At 39.7% G+C, this 14,159-nt stretch overlaps 1 protein-coding gene and 1 long non-coding RNA gene across 4 annotated transcripts in view; one reads left to right on the forward strand and one right to left on the reverse strand.

Annotated features, from left to right (window-relative positions):
* Positions 1 to 11,276, forward strand: part of Ntan1 (N-terminal amidohydrolase 1) — a 33,539-nt gene extending 22,263 nt beyond the window's left edge. For 2 of the 3 annotated variants that reach the window (XM_076426210.1, XM_076426212.1), the window contains exons 3-8: positions 5,741 to 5,928; positions 6,482 to 6,547; positions 6,859 to 7,041; positions 7,307 to 7,515; positions 7,602 to 7,763; positions 7,841 to 11,276. In XM_076426210.1, coding sequence (XP_076282325.1) covers positions 5,742 to 5,928; positions 6,482 to 6,547; positions 6,859 to 7,041; positions 7,307 to 7,515; positions 7,602 to 7,763; positions 7,841 to 7,966 — 933 coding nt within the window. In that variant the 5' untranslated portion in view covers position 5,741 and the 3' untranslated portion in view covers positions 7,967 to 11,276. Of the gene's footprint in view, positions 1 to 1,813; positions 2,028 to 5,740; positions 5,929 to 6,481; positions 6,548 to 6,858; positions 7,042 to 7,306; positions 7,516 to 7,601; positions 7,764 to 7,840 lie in introns of those variants that run through there. The other variant, XM_076426211.1, reaches the window with a different exon arrangement.
* On the reverse strand, positions 7,307 to 14,111 carry LOC143209915 (uncharacterized). The gene is made up of 2 exons (XR_013009156.1): positions 12,063 to 14,111; positions 7,307 to 11,451 (listed from the first exon to the last, which is right to left on the reverse strand). It is a non-coding gene; the product is annotated as an uncharacterized LOC143209915 (long non-coding RNA).
* Positions 14,112 to 14,159: the final 48 nt, after the last annotated feature.

Raw genomic sequence — 14,159 nt, forward strand, 5'->3', positions numbered from 1 at the left:
ATTCCGACTCATCCCCACTCCACTGACCCATTTCGCATCGAAGGAACTCGGTCAGTGTGATGTTCCATTCATTCAGTTCCATTTCGGACAATTTCGGCAAAACCTACGGGACAACTGTGTCAAAATCAAAGAACTCTTTCGATAGAAATGAGATAGAGAGATGAATTTTTTTTTAAATTTCAGCTGAAACTTTGCAGTACACGGGATAATTATGGAGATTGTGGTACGAACGTTTTTTAACCTTGAAAGAATTCGTTAAACTTGCATAATCTCAAGAAAATTGTGGTTTTTCCAATACCACACGTGAAAATAATTTCTTTTTTAACATTTGTATCCGCTCCGCGAAGGTAAAACTGGTATTTCGTTTTGGATAGATAGACATAGATGTTTCTGTTGCGGTTACATCGAGAATTGATTTGTATAGGTGATAAGCGAGTTATTTTCGAGACCAGAGTCTCGATTCTCGGTCGGGAAGGACTCGATCGCATCAAACGCTCTTCTAGAAATTCCCACGATGCACGGAAAATTAGAGCCGGAGGCCGACTGGTAAGATTATACGGCGCGCTTACGGCCATTGTTGCCAACGAAAATTACACTCTTGAAAATTCATTGTACCAGATTGCCGGTCGCCGCGGTACGTTTTCTTACCCGTGTATCCCATCCTCTCCGTGATTCCCCGTCTCTTCCACTCCCCACCGCTTTTGCAATTCCATCGAACATTTACCGAGTGCCTCAGAAAAAATATTGTCAGCATTTAATTAATTACTTTGATGTTTAAGGGCATATATTAGGTCGGAAAGAAAGTTCTTGCGGTTTTTATTATTTTGACTTTATAATGAAAACCGCAAGAACTTTATTTCTAATCTAATATTATTGTACAGATTTTTTTTGTTATTAATACTAACCGTACCACGACCGGTCAAATGGCCGGTTTCATATTTTTCATTTTCGAATTATTGAAATTATAAAGATGTCTCCATTAGAAATTATTGCATAAAATTTATTCAAGCACATATTTGTATCAAAATTGTGAGAAATCTAAATAACTTCAATCTAGTAATTTTGGAACAATCTTGAGGGGGGCCGCAAAAGAAATTCAAAAGTCGAAAATAAAAAAACCACTCTAATGTACACTGTTTTGCAGAATGTCCTTCGTGAGAGAAAGACTATTTTATTGTTAATTTTTTAATCGATTTCGAAAGAGAAGATACATTATAGACTGCGGATCATTATGCAAAATAAAAAAATCAATTGCAAAATTTGTACCGAACAAACAGACAGACAAGAAAGCGAGCTAATAAGAACGTGGTAAAAATATTTGCATTGATTGCAAGACACAGGAGCCAAATATAAAAATTTCATTCTTCTTTTGATTATCTTGTTAAGGTGAAACTATTAGACTGGTGGCCTTAAATCTTTTTAATATCTCCACAGTTTTAAATTGTACGTACCAATTTTTGTCATAAATGCATAAAATCCGCAGTCTAGGTATATATATATATATATATGTGAAAGTATGTAGAAGAATTTAAGGATTTTCGTAATTTCCAGTCGAAAAATTTTCAATTTTGCGCCGCCTCCGAAAAGATTGTACTGTGTATTTAAGTTATTGTGTATTCACATAAATTCCGGCACTCTGTAATCGTGTTACGAATCGAAAGCGAACGCGCTACATCTACGAGTACAATGACGATGACGGTGACGGCGTCGACGATGATGGTTCGCTATCTGATCGGTAGCAGCGGCTTCGATTGGTCCCCGGTGGATTCGAATCCGTCCCACTAGTGGAGCGTCGATCACACCAGGCGACCAATCGACGCCTCGACCGATAACGGGAGCCATAATTAGCGGGACTCGTTAATGAATCGAACAACCGCGACAACGCTTGAATGAAACTGGTCGTGAATGCTTAGTCGTGGTCGCGCTCGATGACGGATCGATCGACATCCGCGATCGACTCGCGATCGATTTCTCGCGTCAACAGACCTTGAGATACATCATCGTGCGACACGTACGCCACTCTCCGGGTTCGTAGTTTTAACAGATGCGTAACGACATACTAATTTCTTTCTGTTCTTCTAAAAAATCGCGATTACCAGTCGCGAAATGTGGCTAGTTTTGCTCTCGTGCGATCCAGAGGATCGCGATTACGTTTAGACGATAGCCGAGCGACAGTAATGGCTGTTCGAAAGGACCCGTACAAATCCTTCGGGCATAAATCGTGGAAACGACTGAATCGTTGCAGTTTCTGCCGCGTATGCTTCTGTGCGTTGCCGACTGGAGACACATCTGGTTTCTGGGCTTGAAAGATCTATTTTAAAACCCGCGATCGAACGAAACGCGGAACGTCGCGCGAATCTTTTCGCCAGCGGAAAGCAACAAGTTTTTCTTCCTGCTTCAAGAGGGAGAGAGAGAGAGAGAGAGAGTTTGCGATTGTGATTCCCGCAATCGCGACGTTTCACGCTTTATCGACGCGCGAAGGAAAAAAAAGCGGAGAGCAAGATAAACCGCAACGAATCTGACATCTTCTTTCCTCGTTGTCACGTCGACGCACAGTGGGACGTTGCTATGGAATAGGTGGATTTAATTGGAACGTTTTCTTGTCGTCAACTAGGTTGAAACTATGTACTAGTCTTTTCGTAAGCTGTAATAATACAGTCAACAGACCTAGGCTCTTCGGAAATTATCATATATTACTAGACTGCGGATTTTATGCGTTTATGATAAAAATGAGTGGGTGTAATTCGAAATGGTAAAAAGATTAGAAGAGTTTAACAATGTCGATATAGTGTTTTGACCATATCGACATTATTAATGAGCAAAATTAAATTTTACTTGGCTTCTATGGATTGGTTCCTGGATCTTCGCTCCTGAATTGTACAATGATTGGCACCCTAAGCCAAAATCGTAGTAAAAATCTTTTTATCTTTTTCCGAGATGTTTAAAGGACATAAAATGACATATTTTGAAAAATGTTTCACACAAAAGTTACTTGTTCTTTTCGCATAGAATCCGAATCCGTAATAAAAAATACCATGTTCCCAAATTTGGAAATGCTTTCGACGCTACCGTTTCGATCAAGTAAATTTCCACCTTTGATAATGGTTCAAAACAGAACCGAAATGTCAGGAAAGGAGTAAATCTTTTGCAAAATTGCTATACTATATTAATTGATCGAAACGGTAGCGCCGAAAGCATTTTCAAATTTGATAACATTTACGATCGATAATTGGAATTATTATACCATGTTCCGTTTGAAAAATGTAACTTCCGGTCCCAATCACCTATATAAGAAACACTTTGAATTTTTGAAAACAACATATTTTCTAGATTATAAATGAGTGGTACGGGTGGTCTGGGACACCCGGTATAATTCTGATCTATTGCAATTTTCTTAAAAATTTCTTTTCTAATCCTGTAGTAAACTAATTGCTCTAACTTCCCAAAAAAATTCAAACCATATAGTACAATAATTAAAAAAGTTATCGTCTTTTTAAAACGTTTATTCAAATAAAAATCTCGATTAAACTTCGTTTCTTCCAAGTAGATTTTAAACCGACTTTACTCGAAATATTTATTTAAATACAATTTTTGCCCAACTCTGTCCACGCTTTAGGCAGAGCGTCTTCGATCGCTTTCGTTTCCTCGAGGAAAATCACGCTGCTCAACGTTTCTCGTTCGTATTCGCAAAAAGCTTTACTTGTAAAAGCATGGATTAGGCCAGGATAGGTTCCTGAGCCTAACTCAAACCTAATTTAAACCCAATCCGTAATATAACGAGCGTACGATGTTGGTGTCTCACGAAGCGGTGTCCTCCATCAAGAATATCCATGGATTTACAAGCACATTTTCTTTCGAATACCTCGTAAACTAAAGCCGACCGCGAAGAACTTCAAAGGGAAACGTTGCACAGTGGTGCCGAACGCGAATCTAGCTGGACAAAAGTCAAAAATCACATTTTCACACATTGGGACTTCTTTCTAATGAAACAGTTGATAAGGGTCAATGATAATTTACTCGAAGAAGTGTTGTAAAATGCTTCCAAAGCAGGTAGAAAATGAGCTTCTGCGGGTGTCAAACCATTGCACGCGCCAGTCGAGTTTCAAGCGTTCCGAACGAACATTGCCTTCGATTTTTTACGTGCCAATTTAACTTTGTCAGATATTGATAATTCTAAGAAAGGTATGTACTTATATGTATATTTCACAGAAAAACCAAGGATATCAACGTAAATAATTGAGTTCTGTATCATCATTTGTAAAGTATTATATTTTCTGTCTTAGCAAGTTGCTTTACCTTTAGGTAGAAACTTTCACTCTCAAATCGTAGATTAAATATGGTAGAACCACCGTACAAAAAATTATCGCTGGCCTGTATCAACCTTCTTTGTTTTTTTACATTTTAGTGGCGTCTGCTGAAATTTCTTGCGCGGAGCTATTTCATGTTTGGCGCAGTGAGGTGAACGTTGCTAAAAGAAGTGCTTGTGTATATAATTATGTAGCGCACTATTTTCATTTAAAAGACAGTAGTGCTGATGAGAAGGAGTGTATGAAAAAAGTGTGTGATAGATTTCGCGTAAATTTAAAGAACAGGCGGCAGAAAAGTTACTGTAGCGTAACTAAATTTCTAAACAAAAACGAACAGTGTTTGGACGGTAAAGTGCAGTTTCCAAATAAAAGTATACAAACAGTATAAAAAATATCGACATTGAAAAATCTTCTAGTAGAGGACGTCCAATGAAACAATTTGATGAATGTTCTGACAAGAGCAAGAAAAGAAAGATCGATACATTTGTGAAGGATATTAGCAGCGAAGAACTAATATTTGCCGCTGAAACTACATATATAATACTTAAACAAATACAAAATGATGTTATATGTGATTTGAAAACGTTGAGGGGTCATTAAACATTATAAATAATTTTGGCCAGCTAAATCAATGAAAAGGTTCGGTTCGGAAGCTTTTCAGTGCAAATGCCCAATCGTCACCACGATGTTTTGAACATTTCGGACAATTTGGCAAGAAAATGTTTCCAACAAAAGTTAATCGATACACAGTCATCTATAAATCCCAATAAAAAAATTTCACGAAACTTCTTTTTTCTAGTAAAAAAATATGATCATGTTAATTTATTAAATGTCACTAAGTATTTTTTATTACATGCTGTTGTAGCTAATGTCAAGACGAATTCAATGACCTACTTAATTACGGCTTTGAGTCTTAAAATAATGCTGGAATAATTTTGTCCAGCTAGGTTCGCGATCGGCACCACTGTGCGTTGTTCGGAACGGTGAGCTTGACAACATATTTCAAGGTCATTTAAATGTGAGGGGGAGGGGGACCCTTTTCTACAAGTTTGCCGAGAACGTTATTTATCATGCGCATACTTTGTAGAATTATTTTTTCTTTTAAATACCGTGCTTTTGTTCGGCAAAAAAGAACAAAATGAAAAAAATGGTCTCGGCACCACTGTGCGACGTCTCCGCTCTTAATCCTCGCCTGAATTTTTTTGCGTCGCGTTTCGCGGATCTCGGCGAGTATCGATTGCGCGGTTACGAGCCGAGCTGGCGTAATATCGGTATTATCGCGGCCAGTCGTGTCGGTTTATCTCCCATTTTTAAGTTCGGACGGTACACGATAAACTGTTTTGTTGTTGCAGTTCGAACGGATCGAATGATATCGAACCGCGCGAGAATTCGGCCGAGTCGATTCTGTATCTCTGTTTTTGCCGGTTGCGTAGGATGGTGTTGGTGGTGAACGGGGTCCTTCAGGAGGACATTCCGACGGATAGCAGGTCCTTGTACGGAGCACACCCGGTCTATCGCGAAACCGCGGCGCAGCTTCACTCGATGCCTGCGAAATTGGTCGGACCGATGGGGCTTCTCTACGTTCAACAACGAGAGATGGCCGCGACTTTGCCCCACGACAGTAAGTACATTCTACATAGCACAGACATGTCAAACACGCGGAACGCAAGTAACAAGTAGTTTGCCGCCCGACCAAAAGCTTTGAAACTGATGATGACAATTTTGTAGGTTTGATACTCCGAATTCTCACCCTTTTGCAAGTCAATTTCACCATTCTGTAAATCAATTTCACCATTCTGTGAAACTTTTATCCTTTTGCAAGTGAATTTCACCATTCTGTGAACCTTTTATCCTTTTGCAAGTGAACTTTACCATTCTGTAAATCAACTTCACCCTTTTCCAAATCAATTTCACCCATCAAGAATATTTAAAATTAATTACTTATTTCGATTAAATTACATATTTATTGAGACACACGTGAACGGTGTCATTACTCTGCTAGGAAAGACTCAATACTCGATACGTTCCAATAAATATGTACTTTAATTTCTAAAATTGATTAATCAGAAAATGGCTGCAATGAATATTTGGTCGTCTTGTGTTCGAAGTTCGATCATTCGCCGGCGTTTACGTTACGCTGCCATCTCCAACTTCAATCTTCTTCTTTCTTTCAGAAAACGTGAGCATCATCGGCTCCGACGACATGACTACCTGCATAATCGTCGTGGTGAAACATTCCGGTAAGCATCGAGATGGGTGGTTAATAAAAAAGTTTTAAAAAATGTCTTTTTTTACCACGTTTTTATTATTCATTTTTGCACGTAACCTTGTAAATTATAATTTCTGGAAAATCTTTTCTGCATATCATTTCATAAATCAATGCTTCTAATTGATTGTAAAAAAAAATCAGGTCCTTTGGTACAATTATAAAAAAGTTATTCCGTGTTAAAGGGCGTACGAACACTATCGTGGGCCACTGTATATGTATACAGGAAAAACAGAAAAATATTTACCACCAGGAATACTAAAAGATTGTTATATGTGAGCGCAGGTTCGGGCGCTGCAGCGTTGGCGCACCTGGACGGAGCTGGAACCGATGAAGCCGCAGCGGCGATGATCCAAAGGGTGACCGAACTGGCCCTTGGTTTTCCGGAGGGTCGTCTAGAACTGCAACTGGTCGGCGGCTATTCCGATCCGAGGAACTATTCCGAGGAATTGTTCTGCAATATTCTTTGTAAGTTGCAGAAAGAGATGTTATGATCAGAATTACGCTTGTTTAACGAGCAATTAAAGTTTTCGACTTGACATTTGGTGCCCAAAGGTGTGGTTCGGAACCCACCTTAATAAACTGTAGCCCATTATAAACTAATGACCATAGCAGTTGATGCGACGTAAAAACAAATAAAAAAGAAACCCAGGCCTTGGTATGCTAAAAATTGAAGCAGAGCACGTTGGTGAAAAACATCGAAATTGAAAACGGTTGTTCTTTTCGTTTCCAGCGGCGTTTCACAAGCAACCGGTGGAAATCGATCTGACTCTGTGCTGCGTAGGCGAGCTGAATACCACTGTGAGAGGCGGGATTCACTGGCCGGTGATCTACGGTATCGGGTTGAACGTAAAAACCGGCGAAATATTCCCTGCCACCTTCCCCGACAAAGGTCCGGATCAAGCGTTGCGAGCTGCCAGGCAGTTGACCGGAGGCCAACAGGTGTGTGCTCGAATAGTGATCTGCTCTCAGTCCGACAGAATTGCAATGGGGAGAGCAAGTTGAAAAGTTCGTTCGTTTCCACACAGGTTCTGGACGTTTACGATTGTACGCTTGGATTGTTGCGGATCGGTCCGTTCAACTACGACCCTCTGCGGGGTGTCGACCTTTGGTTGGCTCAATCCGATCAATTTATCCTGCAGCACCTCTCGACTGCGCCGGAGGTAGAACCGCCACACTTTGTGTCGCAGGTACGCTAAACGTTTCTCCTCTCGATCCGCGTTTCTACTTGTCAGCAACAAATAACTAAACGTTGAATTCGTTTCAGGTGCGTGCGACGCTCAAATACATCCAGGACAATCAGTTTCCAGCCGTGACCGTTTTCCGGGACAACAGACCCCATTATTATCGTCGGGACGAAGCCACCGGTGTCTGGCAACCTATCAGATATTAACGCCGTCCGCCGTCTCGCTCCCTCTCGTCGTCTTTCGCCGAATAAAAGACAAAGGGCAGTTCGCGAAATTTACCCTGGTGATAGAAAATCCGAAAAATAGTAATCGCGAGCCGAGAAAAAGAGAATTCAGCACTCTCAAACTAAATATGCATTTATAGTGGAGCAGCGAGGTGAGCTGTGCGGTGAAAAAAAAAGAAAAACAATGAAAATACATATGTACTTTTTCTTTAGTATGTGTCGAAATGTTGTCACAAATGTTGGTTTGTTTTCACCGCGCCGCTATCATCGATGCTCGCCGCTCCACTATAAATGCACACTAAGAAAAACGCGCCCGGTGCTTTGCGTTTCGTCTGTTCGATCTTGTCTAGGATTATTGTTCGTGAGATGAGTTTGCTTTTCTCTCTTTTTCTCCGATTATTTATTATTCTCGAAGGAACACACGGCTCGCTACACGAACTACTCTTTCTCCTGTTCTTCGCTTTCTACCCATGGCGTGGACAATTCTCGCCCTTGTTACTTGCATGTACGCACAACGATAACGGGAACGACGCGGCGACGCACTGTGCTCGGAAATCGCCGAACTGTAGCCAAAATAGGAAGGCATACTTCAAGTCCGTTCAAAATTAATACTTTGGGGTTGTTTCGCCTCGCGGATTATAAATCTGATGTGAAAATTACAAAAGATTGATTCGATACGGCAGATGCGTAACCCAAAACATTATTAGACGCTCTTGAAAGTTAGTATACCCATAATTCTCGCGTCGTTGAACATTAATATGACTTGAAAATTTTTGTTTCTTCCTTGGAAACAATAAAATTTAATTATTTAACACGTTCGCTGCTGAGCGACATTTTCAAAAACGGTTCCACCACGCCAACAACTTTTAATTAATTGTAAAATAGAAATACAAAACATGTATTTATAAGAAAGAATTTAGATAATTTTTAATTGCTTTATTAATTATACGAGTTATATCGTAGTCGGTTTTTGCCATAAAATGTTTTATGACAAACCTAAACACAAACTTCGACCTACGAGATAACTCGTTGTTGGCAGCGAACGTGTTAAGAATAGTTGCATGAAAGAGACTAGGATAATAATTCACCCATGTTTGCTCTGCACGTGAAAACAACAAATTATGGTCCATTTGTAACGTCACATTTTAAAGAAATACATCTGACAACATAGACATAAAGGGATCATTGATCTTACAGTACGTGAAAATAGTAAATGGGTGAATTATTACCCTGAGGATCGTGTAAGGGTTAACAAATTTTGTTGTATCTCCTAAATTTCTTGGAAAAGAGCATGTTCGTTTGCATGGCCGAAGTGGCACCTAGTGGCAGCTACTTTTTCCAAAATATTGTAAGATAAAAGTACCTGCTACAAGTCTAAACAAGAATATTTGGAGAATATTGAGGAATATACAACCTGTTGAATACATCTTTAAAATCTTTGTCTTCATAGATTATTATAAACATCCTTATGATTATAATCATTAAAATAACATCATTGTGATTGTAAACATCCATCGTTTAAACATCCAGGTTTTAGCGCTTTCCGACCACCGTGCGACGACACGATCGTGCTCGTTCCTCGCCGATCGACTTAAGCGGTTGCCTGGAAATACCAGGAAACAGCCGTTCGAACGATCGCATCGTTACTGTTTAGAATCACTTCGAACGGTCATTGTTAGGTGTCACGGTAGAATAAGGGTTAACGATCGCCGGTTGTTAAGTTTCTTTTCCTCTCTTCTTCTGTTCTGCCACCTGTGTACTTTCTCCTTCTATCAGTTATTATTAGGGGTGTGCGAGATCCCGGCCCGGACGGGAATTTCTCGCGAGATCGGGACGGAATCCCGAAAATATCTGTGATTCCCGACATTTTGAAGTTTCTCCATACTTCCAATAATTACAAGAATCTGAAAGCCATTGTGTCCTCGAAGATTACATATCTTATTAGTCGGGAATATTTATGTTAGTAATATTGTAGAAAGTAATTGCGAATAACGATACTTTCGGGAATCTCAAATATTATTCTATATCCCGTACATACTTGGGAATCCCGAAAACTCTCGGAAATCTGGGATATTTTCAGGGATCCCGGATATTTTACGGAAATCTCGCACACCCCTAGTTATTATATTTAACGATAAGTACCACGTACACGCGAATCACATTGCGATTCCTCTTCTTTTTGTTGTTGCCTGTTTCCCGTTCGAGGAAGAACGCGTTTATCGACCCTCGACGCGCCGAAAATGTTGAATTTACGATACGACTTGTTCTTTTCCTTCCTGCTCCACCGATGTGGTTCGATCAGGGACGTTCGCGCGACGAACATTCCGTACTTGCCATAAAACGAGAAGAAAAACCGAAGAAATTAGGGAACGATGTAAATATTATCGCGGAATTGACACACGAATCAACGAGGTAACGAATGAAGCGTGTTTCCGAACAACATACACAACACCGTTCTTGACTCGTATCGATTTCTCCTCGAACATCGTCTCGAAATGCGTCGGTATGCCTCGAAGAAGCGAGAAAACCCTTCCTCGAGGCAGCGTAGCACGTAGGCTTTCATTCAAATTTTCTATCGTCCTCTCCGTGTAGCTTTGTTACGAAGAAATGCTTCGACGAAAGTGAGTTTCAATCAAATATACAAAACGTTGAGGAAAACACACACATACACAAACAGAGACATACACGCGAGCGCGCGCGCGGAAGGAAGATCATGTTACGCGATGTTATTTCTTACGCGGATAGAAGTTACGAGAGACCGATCGGCAGGAGCAGCGTCCGTTTTTTATACGCGCCAAGCAGAACACTGCTCCCGATCGTGCCACCCACGCTATTACACGAACTGATTAAACTTGATACTAGTTGTAACGATTCTACTACATAGAAATTTGAAACAGATTTATCTATTATATATATACACACGTGTATATTTTTCATATGTTATGAAAACAGCGAAAAGCATTCGTAACGATAACGACGAAGATGACGATGACGGTGACAGGATCAAATACATGTTTCTTTTCTCTTTTTTTCTCAAACCTTGAAGAGATGTCTGTTTTTCACCGATAGCTTGGCGGGATTCGCGGGAACTTTGCGAGCAGAACGAGACCGGGAGGAACGGATTTGTTAAATTTAAACCTTATCCAGAGCGTTTTATCGTCCTCTCGTCACGTTTTCCGTTCGACTCGTTACGCTCTCTTTTCCTTGTTATGCGGAGACGATGTTTCCGCATTAATGGTGATATATATATATATATACATATATTTATGCAATAAACGATGGAAGATAAATATTTTGGCAACCTACTTCTCTTTAGAGCAGTCCAACGAGAAAATTGCCGCACGTAAATATCTCGTGAAAATATTTACGTGGTTGTTGTTTGTTTCGATAATTGCGTATGTCTCTGTATGTCCTTTGGCCAGATGCGCCTCGCGCCCTTGCAGATTCTTATTTCTGGAAGAACTTTTCTGGAATACAATGGTGCACAGTTAGGGGGTGGACTCGTTTCCAGGATTGCGAGGTTGCGGATGCGCCTTCTCATTTCTGGATAATGCAAAGATGGGGTTTTTCAATAGTCATAAGCGCTGGATAAAGGATCAACAGTAGCGCGTTATACAGTCAGCGGCAATAATAAGTGGACACCCTTAAAAATCGCATAACTTTTTAGAATTTGGTCGAACGATATCAAGTAAGTTTGGTCGGATGCTTTCTTTTCTATCTTTAAAAGCAAGCGAGTTATTTAGGTGGCCTGTTTGTCGTGAATCACCCGTTATAATATTGGGAAGAGGTTCGATGGTGGGGACCTTGCAGTTCTCGGAGGGGAATAAGTTGGAACTCCCTGTTTTAGGAGATATATTTCAATTTAAAGATTTGGATTGAGAATAAAACGCAGTTTTGCTTTTCACTGGCTTTGGTTCGGGTAATTGAGGATTTGGATAGTTAAAATCAAAGTTGGGTAACTCTTTTAAAAATGATTTGATATTTCGATTTAAGTAAAGATAAACAAGAATATGTTCTGAGCAACAAACTTCGGATACATTGAGTTATTAGGATCTTATTGTAAATTGTTAGTATTTACCGTAATGGTAGATTCCGTTTTCGTTTTTCCTTTCAGCTTCACGAACGTAAAGGTTCAGCTTCAACACACGTTTTTGCAGATGATGTTGATGGCCATAATGTTGTTTCGGCAGGTTAACACGCCTTTAAACTTCACTAAACTGATTACTGGTCGGTCAATTCCTTGTTCTAAGCTTAATCTTCATAGGATGAGTGATAATCTTCATCCTCACCAATTCTTCATAATCGCTTTTCTTTTGAATCGTCTGCACTTTAACCAGATGTATAATTTCCGATTTGTTCTTATCATCCTCTTGGCTAGATCATATTGCTCTGCACATCCTCCTAGACCTAGACAGTTAGTCACCAATCTATTGTTCATCGATTCTGTCCAGTTTGACCATTTCTTTTACGTAGTGTCTTTCTTAGTTTCCTCTGGACTATCTTTACGTTCCTCAGTGATCAACAGGCTCCAACGGATGCTTCTTTTATTTATTCGCTCGCATATTATGTTTCGAATCATTTAATTTGTTTAATGAAATAGATTTCGCTGTATTCTTTGTTCAATGAAGGTTTAAATTCAAGACGAGTTTTAAGTTTGAAATAACTTGTTTAATTCATTTGTTTAATAAAATAGATTTCGCTGTATTCTTTGTTCAATGAAGGTTTAAATTCAAGACGAGTTTTAAGTTTGAAATAACTTGTTTAATTCATTTGTTTAATAAAATAGATTTCGCTGTATTCTTTGTTCAATGAAGGTTTAAATTCAAGACGAGTTTTAAGTTTGAAATAAATCACATGGGTTAGCAATTTCATGTGGTCACCCGCGAAATGTATCTTACGAGTTTTCCTTAATTCTATCGCTCGCAATGTGGTATAATATACTATAGTTTAATATCAATTATCAATTATAATATTTGATATTTTGTTTCCCGTGCAAAACATTATTGGAGCAAGTATAAAAAAAAAATTCAGAAAAATGTATGTTAATACATGATTGATTTCATCAATCATATTATTAATGGTTGACCAACCGGACGTGACAATACTATACACATCAGTCACTTTCGATGGTCGGCAGGTTTAGCGTTAAGCGTCCACCGTTATCTCGAAATACGAAAAATATTAGGCCTAATGCGCGCCGGGCAGAGTTGGACAGTAATTAATTACACGAGTATTTAATTACATCTATAATTGCAATAAGAAAACGGTTAAATGGTCGAAAGCATAAAAATTACTGGTTTAAAAGAACAATTACACTGAAGAAATTGTTAGACTCAATTAAAATTACTGTAATCGTGTTAAGTAATTGCAATTACTCCTTGCACAATTACTGTAATTGCAATTACTCCTTGCACAATTACTGTAATTGCAATTACTCCTTGCACAATTACTGTAATTGTAATTGTGGTCCGCAATTACAATTACTCGTTGAGTCAAAGCAATTGCAATTACCAATTACAATCACATGTAATTGTAATTTTATTTCTGCAATTTCAAATTACAATAATTGGTAAGTTATTGTAGTTGAAATTACATTTTGCCCAACTCTGGCGCCGGGTATCTCACTTGCGGACATCCTCTGTCATTTCTTCAGTTGGAACCGCTGACACGAGCAGCGGTTCCGCTGTCGGAATCGAATGTGGACACTTAAGTGTTCACTACTGTCGCCGTTACCGTCGAAGCAAACCGTCGAGTACGAATGAAATTGTTGCCAGTATCGAATGTAAAAGTAAACCGCAGATTGCCGTTTATGTGCAGGTGCTGTTCAAGATGGCCGTTGCGTGCAAAGGAGGGCAAACGTTTCATCGGACGTATCCTGCGAAAGCGGAAGAAGAGCAAAACGCGACGATGCTGGAACACCTTTCGTTCGGTAAGGTACAAGAGAGGCTGAAACCGTCCGGTGATCATCCGGGAAGCTTTAATTGGTGGCTGCGGCGTTCGGCAGACGATATACAAGATTACACAGAGATTACGGGTAAGGAGAGGTATCGTCGCGCGAAATAGAAAGTTACCGTTCCTTTCTAGCCGCGATCGACCGTATTATCAGAAAATAAATAATGTTGCGCACGCTCGTTGAGGGTGGGTTGACGTTCGTTGTACGCGGCTGTCGGACGGG

The sequence above is a fragment of the Lasioglossum baleicum genome, chromosome 6, assembly GCF_051020765.1.
Source record: "Lasioglossum baleicum chromosome 6, iyLasBale1, whole genome shotgun sequence".
Classification (NCBI taxonomy): domain Eukaryota; kingdom Metazoa; phylum Arthropoda; class Insecta; order Hymenoptera; family Halictidae; genus Lasioglossum; species Lasioglossum baleicum.